The 14,096-nt window shown below is 39.8% G+C and overlaps 1 protein-coding gene across 1 annotated transcript in view; it reads left to right on the top strand.

The window, feature by feature from the left end:
- Positions 1-14,096, top strand: part of LOC126419511 (xanthine dehydrogenase/oxidase-like) — a gene marked incomplete at its 5' end in the record, with an annotated part of 297,321 nt that overhangs the window by 35,586 nt on the left and 247,639 nt on the right. The window contains 1 exon segment of the mRNA XM_050086701.1: positions 4,529-4,693. Within this exon segment, the coding sequence (XP_049942658.1) occupies positions 4,529-4,693 (165 nt within the window).

The raw sequence follows: 14,096 nt of genomic DNA, 5'->3' as shown, positions 1-14,096 counted from the left end.
GTATACCATCAATACCTGCCGATTTGGAATTTTTTAGTCCTTTTATTGCTTTAGCTACTTCATCTTGTGAAACAGAACTGATGTACATTGATCCTCTACAAGCACTTATTTTATATTCATTTGCCTGGATGCTCTTAAAGTTTGATTGTAACATATTTTCAGCAACACCTGTGTTGTTAAATGTGTTGGCTACTTCTAAGGGGTTTGTTACTTTTTTATTTTTATGTGATAGTGTTATATTTTTCCAAGGTTGTCTGTATTCTCCACATTCTTTTTTTATAACACTCCACATAGCCTTTGATTTGTTAGCTGAATTATAAATGATTTCATCATTATGCATTATTTTTGCTGCTTTTATTACTTTTCTTAATATTTTGGAGTATTTTTTAAAGTATGCGCGTACTACAGGTGAGGAATTTTTTGAGTTACATATTTCATGAAGTAGTCTTTTCTTCTGGCATGAAACCCTTATTCCCTTTGTGATCCAGCTGTATGTTCTAGAGTTTCCCCGTATGGTTAATGTTTTCAGTGGGAATGCAAGTTCAAAGAAATGGGTTAATGTATCAATGAAAGTGTTGAATTTTTCATTTATATCGTTCATTTTGTACACTCCTAGCCATTTTTCTTTCTGTAATAAGTTGTTGAAGTAGTTCACATTATGCTGATTATAGCTTTGATATGCTGTTCTAAAAGACATGTTGTTTATAATACTGCCTTGTACTTTTATGCTTAATATTTGAGCAAGATGATCACTAAAACCTGCATTGGAAATTTTTAGTGAGGTGTTGTGTAAACTCTTCTTTACTAGAAACTGATCAAGAGCTGTTTGACAAGTTTCTGATACTCGGGTAGCTGCTTTTACTTCAGCCTTTAAATTGTAGGACGTTGCTAGGTTCAAAATGGTCTCCCTATTTCCACTATTCGTGAGGAAGTCAATATTGAAGTCACCACAGATTATCAATTCACAATCCATTTTATTTACTTTATTTAGCAATGACTCCATTTTGTTTAAGAAAAGTTCAAAATTCCCGGACGGTGATCGGTAAACTGTAGCAATAACCAGGTTGAACTGAGTAATTTTTATAGCTGCAATTTCATAATCCTTTTCAACATTTGCCCCAGTTAAGTCAGGTAGTGTAATAAAATCTACATTATCCTTTGTGTAAATTGCTACCCCACCCTGCTTGCTGTTTTTCCTGCAGTAGTAAGCAGCCAAGACAAATTTGTTTATTTTAGTATTCTGGATTAATTCTGGGTTAAGCCAGTGCTCAGAAATGCATAACACTGAGATATCATTAAGTTCGTGTGTTAATAGAATGTTAATTTCATCGATCTTATTACGCAGGGATTGCACATTATGGTGATAAATTTTTAGTTCGGGCGTATTCACGATTTGGTAATTGGGAATCATATTTACAGCATCACATACCTTTAGTTTAAATTAGGAACGTCAGCAGTGTTGTATTTTCGTTCTTCTTTCTTCTTTATTTTGTTTTCCTCGCTGTTGGAAGGATGTTCAGGAAGCTGATAAATTGTTCTATCCCTTACAAGTCTTTCTTTGATTATTTGACTAACACGATCACAAACAAATCTTTTCCCTTCATAGTTCAAATGCATTCCATGCTTCGTGTACAGATTTCCATGCAGCTTGCTTATATCCAGTACATCGCACTTAGTGTATTGAGAACACAGTTTCCTTATTTTAATGTTTGTTTTCCGAATTTCTTTGTTTACACACGAACTATAAATCAGATCATGCCTATGAGGAAGTGTGGCAACTACTGTGTTTCTGCATTTATTATCTTGTAAAAAATTCTGCAGCGTTTTCACGCACACCTCTGCTTCATTTTTTGCCACATCGTTTGAACCCATTATACAGACGATAAAGTCATTTTCTTGCATTAATTTCGTCTGAGAGTTAATGTCTACAACATTTTTACATCCCGCTCCCGGTTTCACTACACTAGTCACTGCTATATCGCGATTTTTCTCACGGAGCATGCTGGATAGATTCCTGCCATGACTGTCTGTTAGTAATAGTACACTACTCTTTTTCCCTGATGATCTGTGTTTGTTGTTGACATTATTTGAAAAAACGCTATTCATTTTCAGTTCACTGACTTTTTCAAGTTCACGATCATTTGGAGAGTTGTTATCACAGTCACTTGTTTGCAAAACATGATATTTGTTTTTCTCCGAAAATGTGACTGTTTTAGCAGACTTTGTTGTTCTTTTTGTAGTTGGAACACTATTTTTATACGGCACTTTTACCCACTCGGACGATATATTACTTTTATCTTGCATCACTTCACTTAGTGTTGGCTTCGATCACAGATCCCGATTTTCTTTCTTGAGTGAGTCAATATCGCTTCTTAAGGAACTGACTATGAATTGTAAGCTAGCAATTCGTTCTTTTAGCGTTGTTATTTCAGTGTTACAATTCTTACAAACTCCCTTTTTAACAGCATAACTATAACTATTTCTCAAGTTAGATTAAAGCCTCTTGTAGACTGCTCTGGGATAATATGTGGTGTCAAGTCTATAGCCTCTTGTAGAGTGCTCTGTGACAACATCCTCACAGTACATTTGCTTTCTTGTCAGCTTGAACCACAGTTTAAAAACAACAGTTAACATCTATAAGCATAATGCTAGAGGGAGAGATGATTTACACTGTACATCTCTTAGACTTGGTATGACACATAAATTAGTGAGGTATTCAACTGTAAAAATCTTTGAACAGCCACCAGGAATGTAGAGAATTTAATGAATAATAAAATTAATAACAAACACAAACTGAATTCCCTACTCATTTGATTGCTCCTTCTACTCAGTACAAGGATTTCTAAATGTATAGTAGTATGGTGTATGTGTGGGTGTCAGAAAGAGGGAAAGACATTGAATATAACAACATAGTGAAATATAAATATAATACACTGTCAGAAAAAATTTAGTACTTCCTTTTAGAGGCTTCCAGTACACTCAAGATTTATTGATGCAACAGTGCATATGGAGTAAATAAAATGATTACATTTACAGATCAATTGTACAAGCAGTTCTGAGGCCCCGGGTATCGACCCATGCTGAAACAGTCATATTAGTACATGGTGTAGCCTTCATGGGTGACAAATCAGGTGATGAGTCTGGCAACCAATTAGTTGTACATATGGTGAATACTGTCCTGAGATACTTCATTCCAACCCTGCTTGACCTGTTCATGCAGTTCTATAAGAGTTGTTGGCTGGTGAGTTGCACGAGTCACTTATCATCTCCTCATACCACACACATGCTCAGCAGGAGACAGAGACTGTGCTGGCCAGGGAAGTTGCTGCACACCTTGCAGAGAACATTGAGTTTCACAGGCAGTGTGCAGGCAAGCATTATTCTCTTGGAACAACAAATCACTTTCCTATTGCAAGAACAGCAAAATAATGGGTCTAACAACATTCAGCACATACCAAGTGCCAGTTAAAGTCCCCTCCAGAAGCGCCAAAGGTCAACAAGGGTCATAGCTCATTGCACCCCAGACCATAGGCCTGGAATGGGACCAGCATGTCTTGGATGAATGCACTGTACGAGACAGTGTTTATCAGGTCTACGACATATGCACAAACAACCATCACTTGCATGCAGGAAAAATCTGCTTTCATTGCTGAAGAACACAGTGCACCATTCCATTTTCCAAGTCATCCTCTGATGACACCAGTTGAGCCATATGTATTGATGCTGTGGCGTGAGTGGAAGACAGGGTAGAGCTGTGTATGCTCATAGTCCCTCTGTTGATAATTGGTCCACAACAGTTCGTCTTGACATATCTGGGCTCACATCCCTCTTGTCTATGCTTTGGGAGCTGTACGATCTGCCACTAGTGGCCTTACAATAGTATCTCTTGGTATACCTTGGCGGGCATCTGTGTTGTGTGTACACCCAGAATCCTGTCTACAGGTGTGCCCACTGATACCAGCATCATTGCACAACTAATGCAGTATTTCCAACCTGTGTGGCAGTTCTCCAAAAGAACCACCCTACTACTCAGAAGGCCACAATTTGATACCTTACAAACTCACTCATTTGGCCATAGAAATCACAAGTGTGTGTCTGTGGTGTAGTTGCCTCCTTGCTTGACATATTTGGACCACACTGAGCCTTCTGAGTATGAGTATTCTCTATTAACGAGTAGACACAAATGGTGTTCTAGTAGCTATGCCACAACACTATCTGTTGGTGGATGATGCTGAAATAGTTATCAGTATGTCTACTATAGCCCATGTGGTGTATGCCATCATTGGATCAGAATCAACATCACCTTTCCAGGTTTACTAACTTTTTCTGTCAGTGTATAATTTAGAAATCATGTAGGTGATTAGCAGCTTTGTATTTTTCTCCTGAGAAGATGTGGGCCTACAATAATTTTAAAACTGACCTGTTCCATATCACAGGATGAAGTTGTAATTATGATCCATGTAACATGCAAATAACTAGTTAACTAACAAAGTCATCTTCAAATATTTTAATAGTTTTACTTGAACAGTCTGTTACAGAGAAGAAAGAACATTACTCTGGAAGATATTGAAAACTCTTTTGGTGGAAATATTTGCCGATGCACTGGATATCGCCCAATACTTGATGCATTTAAGTCTCTTTCATCTGATGCTCCACCAGACCGCAAAGGCAAATTTCCAGACATTGAGGTATAGTAACACATTTCTAAAGCTCTTATTTTACTGAGATGATACTAAACTCTATTTAAGGTCTGTGTTATAACTATTACTTTTCTTAAGGACAGTATTATTGTTCCCAGATATCAGCATAATGTAATTTTTGTGGGTATTATTAGACGTTAAAGAAGTATCGATCTCAAACACTAAATAATTTCTTAAGAAAGATTTACTGTCTTGGTATAAGAGACTTTTCAAATGAGTGGATTTTATGTGGCAAAATAAGTTCTCCAACTGTCATCATGTATATTTTGCTCTTGTACATTCATTAGCATTATTGATGAGATCTCTATACATTAAATCTTGTGATTTAACTCTGTTATAGGACAATAAAAATTCTGATTCTGACTTTGATCTTAGCAATGTATGCAAACACAGATGTTAGAATTATGAATTATGCGATCAGTGGAAAATCATGATAGTTGTATTTTCCTTAGTTCTTATATATTACAGTCTGTCATAAAAATAGGTCTACATACTGAGAAAAATTGTTACTACTCTAATGAAATTTGCATAATGTAAAGGTTAGTATATGACTACTATAGTGGTGGGTAAATTGAGCTGCTGGCAAGTCAGGATGAAGTGCCATTCCCCCTACTGGACAAAGATTGTAGTGGTGCTGCTGGCTGTAGTCGACTGACAAAATATCTGTGATTAAGAAACTCTTTTATTCATGATAGTTACAGAGATGGAATCATAGCTGGTGAGCAGACTAGTGATCCCTGTGATGTAGTTAGCCACTGTCAATGGAGGGTGTAAGCATCTGTGTTTGTCCACCAGGAAGGCAGCACATCCTGGAGTCAGTTCAATCGGAGATCTTGTAATGGACTCCTTTCCTGTTGTTTGATGTTGCACTCAGTTTTGACAAATCTTGATGACTCATATCTTGCTGTACTGAGAAGATATCCTGAAAAATGACCATATGAAAGATTGTATCAAACGATGTACTCAGAACAAGAATTGAATTCTAAATGTCATTCATCCCATGTTAATGTCACTATACTGTAACTGACAGCCAGTATCACTTTTATAATATGCAGCTTATATAGGTCAAGCAGCATGCAAATCTTCCTTTGCAAACACATGTGGGAGAAAACTCACTTAATTGTTATTCACAGTCACAGTATTTGTTGAGTTGCACAATGGCATGATGTACAGTGACCAAAATATGACAGTAACAGTGCACATGAAATAATTTGCAGTATAATGAACAGCATTTATGGTCTAGTAACTAGAGTTTGTAGATCATCAGAAATTTCAGGTTGTTTGAGATTTTAAGACATAAAAATATTACTAAGTTTCCTATTGTTTACAAACATAGTTATTGGGCTTATTATGTCAGTGGTTTATTGTACCTGCTATTTGATCACTTAATAATTCCCCATACCAAAATTTTCTCTTTTTCATTCTCACAGCTTCCTTCTTAGAAAACAGGATAGCATAAGGCTTCCTGGAGAATGGTTCACGTTCCTTAAATTTCAACTTGTACACAAAATCATTCAGTAGAGCAGGTATGCCTGAAAACACTTTACTATTTAGAATCAACACTCCAACCTGATAATTTTTTGACTTGCTATTATACCCTCAATTTCATTTTCTGTCTCTAATAATATGCTTCCTCAGATTCCTCCGTGTCACTCTCAGTGGCTAAGTATCTTAATGGAAAGTCCAAATCATCATTTACGTCTGTACACATTTTTTTCCAAATAAGATTTCATTGCACACAAAACAAAATCTAACACCATTAGACTCAATATGTGTTATGGTTGACAATAAAGGGGTCCTGCTATGAAATGAAATGGCACCCCAGACCATCACTTCTTCAGACTTTATTGTGGGTAACAGTCAGTTAGAATCCCACCTCAGACCAGGCATCTCCATAGATGTCTTTGGCCTGGAATCACATTGTTTGGAGTAGAACTGTTTTCAGTGATGAGTCACCCTTTGAACTGAGCTCTTGACAGTGGTGGGATACCAACCTCATTGTTGCCAACTATAGGCCAGACAACGAAGAATGAAGGTCATAGTGAAACTCTTTTGGTTGTCATCCATGGTACTCTTACAGCTAAGTGGAAACTTGACAATATTCTATGTCCTGTTTTGTTGCCCCTCATGACAAGCCATCCTGGGGTTGCATTTCAGCATGATAATGCCCACCTGTACATGATGAGAGTATGTACTGCTTGTGTTCTTGCTTGCCAAAACCTACCTTGGCCAGCAAGTTCATCAGATCTCTCCCAAACTGAGAATATTTGGACAATTAAGGAGAGTGCCCTCCAACCAGCTTGGGATTTTGATGATGTAACACATCACTTACTTGGGGAGGCCGCCAATTGTGAAATTCAGATTCGATTCATACTGCGCATAATAAAAGCTCATGGCAAGACGTGTAATGTGGCAAAGCACCAAGATGCACTTCCAGCCATTGTTGAGAAAATCGATAGTTAAAAGAAACTGTTGCGATGAAATATTCTCTACGATTAATAATTTTCTACAGCGTCGTGGCACAGCGGTAAGCACTCGGGTTCGTAATTCGAAGGTCGCTGGATCAAATCTCACGCCATGCAACTATATTTTATTATTTGTTTTTTGTAATTCAAATGTACATACACACACACACACACACACACACACACACACACACACACACACACACACACACAAAGACGATGTAACTTACCAAACGAAAGTGTTGGCATGTTGATAGACACACAAACAAACACAAAGACACACACAAAATTCAAGCTTTCACAACCTACGGTTGCTTCATCAGGAAAGAGGGAAGGAGAGGGAAAGACGAAAGGATGTGGGTTTTAAGGGAGAGGGTAAGGAGTCATTCCAACCCCGGGAGCGGAAAGACTTACCTTAGGGGGAAAAAGAACAGGTGTACACTCACACGCACACACACATATCCATCCACACATATACAGACACAAGCAGACATTTGTAAAGGCAAAGAGTTTGGGCAGAGATGTCAGTCGAGGCGGAAGTACAGAGGCAAAGATGTTGTTGAATGACAGGTGAGGTATGAGCGGCGGCAACTTGAAATTAGCGGAGGTTGAGGCCTGGTGGGTAGCGGGAAGAGAGGATATACTGAAGGGCAAGTTCCCATCTCCGGAGTTCTGACAGGTTGGTGTTGGTGGGAAGTATCCAGATAACCCAGACAGTGTAACACTGTGCCAAGATGTGCTGGCCGTGCACCAACGCATGTTTAGCCACAGGGTGATCCTCATTACCAACAAACACTGTCTGCCTGTATCCATTATTGCAAAAGGACAGTTTGTTGCTGGTCATTTCCACATTGAAAGCTTCACAGTGTAGGCAGGTCAGTTGGTAAATCATGTGGGTGCTTTCACACGTGGCTCTGCCTTTGATCGTGCACACCCTCCGGGTTACAGGACTGGAGTAGGTGGTGGTGGTAGGGTGCATGGGACAGGTTTTACACCGGGGGCAGTTACAGGGGTAGGAGCCAGAGGGTAGGGAAGGTGGTTTGGGGATTTCATAGGGATGAACCAAGAGTTTACGAAGGTTAGGTGGACGGCAGAAAGACACTCTTGGTGGAGTGGGGAGGATTTCATGAAGGATGGATCTCATTTCAGGGCAGGATTTGAGGAAGTTGTATCCCTGCTGGAGGGCCACAGTCAGAGTCTGATCCAGTCCCAGAAAGTATCCTGTCACAAGTGGGGCACTTTTGGGGTCCTTCTGTGGGAGGTTCTGGGTTTGAGGGGATGAGGAAGTAGCTCTGGTAATTTGCTTCTGTACCAGGTCGGGAGGGTAGTTGCAGGATGCGAAAGCTGTTTTCAGGTTGTTGGTGTAATGGTTCAAGGATTCTTGACTGGAGCAGATTCGTTTGCCACGAAGACTTAGGCTGTTGGGAAGGGACCGTTTGATGTGGAATGGGTGGTAGCTGTCATAATGGAGGTACTGTTGCTTGTTGGTGGGTTTGATGTGGACGGATGTGTGAAGCTGGCCATTGGACAGATGGAGGTCAACGTCAAGGAAAGTGGCATGGGATTTGGAGTAGGACCAGGTGAATCAGATGGAACCAAAGGAGTTCAGGTTGGAGGGGAAATTCTGGAGTTCTTCTTCACTGTGAATCCAGATCATGAAGATGTCATCAATAAATCTGTACCAAACTTTGGGTTGGCAGGCCTGGGTAACCAAGAAGGCTTCTTCTAAGCGACCCTTAAGAGGGATGACATACGAGGGAGCCATACTGGTACCCATGGCTACCCATGTCAACCTACTTATGGGTCGCTTACAGGAAGCCTTCTTGGTTACCCAGGCCTGCCAATGCAAAGTTTGGAACAGATTTACTGATGACATCTTCATGATTTCGTATGGTAAGTCACATCATCTTTGTTTTTAAATATATTTTTCCCCTTGGAATGTTTCCCTCTATTATATATATATATATATATAACACACACACACACACATATTTGAATTACAAAAAACAAATACTAAAAAAACGGTTGCATGGCGTGAGCGGCGACCTTCGGATTACGAACCCGAGCGCTTGCTGCTCCACCATGATGCTGTAGAAAATTATTAATCATAGAGAGTATTTCACCGCAATGGTTTCCTTTAACTGTCGATTTTCTCGACAACGGCTGAGAAGTGCATCTTGGTGCTTTGCCATATTACACCTCTGGCCATGAGCTTTTATTATGCGCAGTATGAATCGAATCTGAATTTCACAATTGGCGGCCTCCCCTTGTTAGATGAAATTTTGCATGAATTCCTCATGATGACATACAGCAACTCTATCAATCAATGCCAAGTCAAATAACTGCTTGCATAAATGCCAGAGGTGGGCCGACACATTATTGACTTGCTCAATTTGTGAAGCTCTTACTTCTGAGTAAATCATCCAATTTTTCTGAAATCGTAGTCATTTGTTTGTCTGTCTGTGTACATCACATTTACATTGAATAATTCTTTTCTTATTTCTGTATTCCTGATGTTCACTGAATATTTTTGTATTTACTTCTTTCATTGATCAACTGAAGTGTTTCTTCTGTTATCCATGATATCTTCACAGTTACCTTCCTCTGAACACACAATTTTCTTTCTATGTTCTCTGATTATACTTTTTGGGAATGTCCATTCCTCTTCACCTGAAATCCCTACTAAGCTATTTATTGTTGCAGTATCTATATCCTCAGAGAACTTCAAGCATGACTCTTCATTCCTTAGAACTTCCATATTCCACTTCTGTGTACACTTATTCTTCCTGACTAGTCTCTTCAACTTCAATCTACTCTTCATCATTGCTAAATTGTGATCTGCATCTATATCTGCTTCTGGGTATGCTTTACAATCCAATATTTGATTTCAGAATATATGTCTGACCATAATGTAGTTACTGAAATCTTCCTGTATCTTACGACCTTTTCCAAGTATACCTCCTCTTCTTGATTCCTCTACAAGGGGTTTGCTATTACTAAATGATATTATTGTAAGACTCAATTAGTCTTTCTTCTCTCTCACTGCTACTAACAAGCTCATATTCTCCTGTAACCCTTTCCTCTACTCCCTCCCTATAACCACATTCTAATCCCCCATGACTACTACAGTTTTGTCTCCCATTACATATTGTCTTCATATACTATCTCTATCTCTTCATCTTCAGCTTGCAATATCAGCATGTACACCTGAACTGTTATTGTTAGTGTTGGTTTGCTGTTGAGTCTGATGAGAACAATCCTCTCACTGAACGTTACACAGTTGGTCGTTCAATTTTTTTCTCATGGTCACCTCCCCCTTGGTAATTCCCTCCCAGTGGTCTGAATAGGGGACTAGTCCAGAATCTTATGTATGGGAACAGAAAAACATAACACATGGGAAGAATCCACCATGCTATGTCACAATATGCCAGTGATATCAAGCACATGCTCCAAAATTTTTAGAGCATCCTCAACATGGCACTTCCATCTCACTACACATATCTTCAGATCTTACACTAGAAATGAAATAGAAGCATCCAAAAGCTATTTGTACACCTCCACTGTTCCTCTCATGATTACAGTGCCTTCTTTGCTGTAAGTTGTTTGTGGCAGGAAAATACTTAAACTGAAAAGATTCAGCACATCTGGAGAAATCCGCTACTTTAAATCAGAAATGACATCCTACATCTACATCTATACATGTACCCCACAAATTACTATAATGTGCATGGCAGAGTGTACCTTGTATCACTCCTGCTCATTTCCTTTCCTGTTCCACTCACAAACAGAGCAAGGGAAAGAGACTGTCTGAAAGCCTCCATATGAGCCCTAATTTTGATATATTTTCTTCATGATCCTTACTTGAGATTTACGTTGGAGGCAGTACAATCACTCTGCAGTCAGCCTAAAATGCCAGTTCTGTAAATTCCCACAGTAGTGCCATGTAGAGAGAATGTCAGCATCCCTCTACAGATTCTCAGTTGAATTCATGAAGCTTCTCTGTAATACTGGGGTGCTAATTGAACCTACCAGTAACAAATCTGGTGGCACGCCTCTGAATTGCTTCAATGTCTTTCTTTAATCTGACCTGATGGGGGTCCCAAACACTCAAGCAGTACTGAAGAATTGGTTAAACTAGCATTCTATATTACATCTCCTTTGCTGGATGAGGTACACTTTTTTAAAATTCTCCCACTAAAGCAAAGTCAAGCCTTTGTCTTCTCTACTACCATCTTGAAGTGCTCAATCCATTTCCTATCACCTTGCAACATTATGTCTAAATACATAATTGTGAAAACAATCAATTTTTGATGAAATAATTTAATTGGATAGATAAAAAATCTACTCACCAATCACCAGCAGAACACACTCATAAAAGAAAGTTCTAATTAGACGACAAGCTTTTGGAATATGTGGCTCCTTCTTCAGGCAGAAGGGTTTGAGGGAAGGAAGAGGTGTGAAGGAATGGAACTGGAGAGGTCTAGGAAAAGGGGCAGATTTTGGGAAAGTCACCCAGAACCAGAGGTCAGGGAAGACTTACCAGATGGAATGAGAAGTACAGACTGATTGTTGGGGAGTGCATCAGATGAGATTTGCAAACCTGAGAGCTTAAAGGTGGAAGACAGAGTAATATGTGAGACAGAGATCACTGCTTAAATATCATTTATGAGTTAATTAGAGCGAAAAGCTAACCATTTACGTAACAGAGGTGGGAAGGGGGGTGGTGAAAAATACATGGATAAGACAATGGAAGGTGTGGAAAACTAAAACAGAGTGAAGAATAGAGTAGTTGCTGTGAAAAAATTCTGAGACAGAAGATGTCAACGTAAATTAAAGTCAAGTCAGAGGTGAGAACCAAGAACATGTGGTAGCGCTAGGTCTCACAGGCAGAGTTATAAGAAACAGGTGTCTGGGGAAAGAATCCACATGGTGTGGATCACAGCTGTCATGTTGCAGAGCATGCCCTGCAACAGTGCCCATTCATCCTAATTTAAAATCTTTGGTAGTCATGCCAAAGTAAAAGGTTGAACAGTGTTTACATAGAAGCTGGTATATGACATGTAGTTTCACAGGTGGCTCTCTGTTCGATTGTATATAATTTGCCAGTTACAGGGCTGGTACAGATGGTGGTAGGAGGATGCATAGGGCAAGTCTTGCAGTGGGAACAGTCATAGGTATAGGAACCATAAGGTAGGGAGATGGGTGTAGAGGGAGCTTAGGATCTGACAAGAGTATTCTGAAGATTGAGGGGGTGACAAAAAGCAATTCTAGGTGTGGTTGGTTAAATCATCGACAGAATGGATCTCATTTCAGGGCATGATTTTAGGAATCCATTGCCTTGTTGAAGTAGCTGATTAATACATTCCAGACCAGGAAAATACTGAGTGACCAGTGGTATACTCGAAAGTTGTTTTTTGGAGGGATTAGTAGTACCATGATTGGATGTGATGGCCCAGGAAATTTGCTTTCGAAATAGGCTGGTGAGTTAATTACATACAGGAAAGGCTGAGGTGAGAACGGTGATGTATTGCTGTAAAGAGTCTGCATTTGAACAAATGTGTTTGCCTCAAATGCCAAGACTGTACAGGGAGGGGGGGAATGTTTGGAATGGAAATGATAGCAACTGCCAAAAAGGTAAGTACTATTGCTTGTGAGTAGATTTAATGTGGACAGAAGTGTGTAGCTACCTTTGGCAAGGACAAGGTCGACATCAAGGAAAGTGGCACAGGATTCAGAATAGGTCCATCTGAAATTTGATTGGGAGAATGTATTAAGAGGTTCCAGGAATTTTAACAGGTCTGCCTCATCATGAGTCCATATAGTAAAGATGTCATCAATGTATCTAAATCAATCAGGGGTTGAAGATTTATGGATCCCAGGAAAGCCTACTCTGAGCGGCCCATGAAAATGTTGGCATAGGAAGGAGCCTTCCAGGTTCCCATGGCCATACCCCTGAACTGTTTGTATGTCTTCCCCTCAACAGTGAAGTAGTTGGTAAGTATGAAGATGTGATTCTTGAAATTTTTCTGGCGTACTGAATATTCTATGAGGTTTAGGGGTTGTAGCCAGATCATTTTGACTTCTCACCACAATATTTTGACTGGCAACCATCCAGTCAAAATATTATGCCAGGAAAGCTGCAATCCCAAAACATCATAGAATAAGTATGAAACTGATTAAGGTCAGTAGGAAGGATGTCATAGGTTTGGGATCAGGTGGGCTATGACTGAGGAAATGTTCAGCAGCAGACAAACTACACACATCAAAAAAAAGTTTTGCAGCACCTTGGTTCCGAGAGTTCTGGAACCTGTACAGAAAATTGGAATAGAGATCAACATAAACATCATTTCTTCCCTTTTTATCGCTCATGAAAATCACACATTGCATGTTGTACCACCATACAGCAAGACCTTCAGAGGTGGTGGTCCAGATTGCTGTACACACCGGTACCTCTAATACCTGCTAATAAGTTCTCTTGCATTGATGCATGCCTGAATTCATGGTGGCATACCATCCACAAGTTCATCAAAGCTCTGTTGGTCCAGATTGTCCCACTCTTCAACAGCAATTCGGCGTGCATCCCTCAGAGTGGTTGGTGGGTCAGGTCATCCATAAAAAGCTCTTTTCAATCTATCCCAGGCATGTTCGATAGGGTTCATGTCTGGAGAACATGCTGGCCACTCTAGTCGCGCGATGTTGTTATCCTGAAGGACGTCATTCACAAGATGTGCATGAAGAAGATGAATGCCTCACCAATATGCTGCCGATATGATTGCACTATCGATTGGAGGATGGCATTCATGTATTGAACAGCCATTACAGCTCCTTCCATGACCACCAGCAATGTATGTCGGCCCCACATAGTGCCACCCAAAAACAGCAGAGAACCTCTACCTTGCTGCACTCACTGGACAGTGTGTCTAAGGCGTTC

This window comes from Schistocerca serialis, chromosome 9 (assembly GCF_023864345.2).
Source record: "Schistocerca serialis cubense isolate TAMUIC-IGC-003099 chromosome 9, iqSchSeri2.2, whole genome shotgun sequence".
Taxonomy (NCBI): Eukaryota; Metazoa; Arthropoda; class Insecta; order Orthoptera; family Acrididae; genus Schistocerca; species Schistocerca serialis.
Note: the sequence above shows the minus strand (reverse complement) of the source record. Positions and strands in the feature narration are given on the sequence as shown.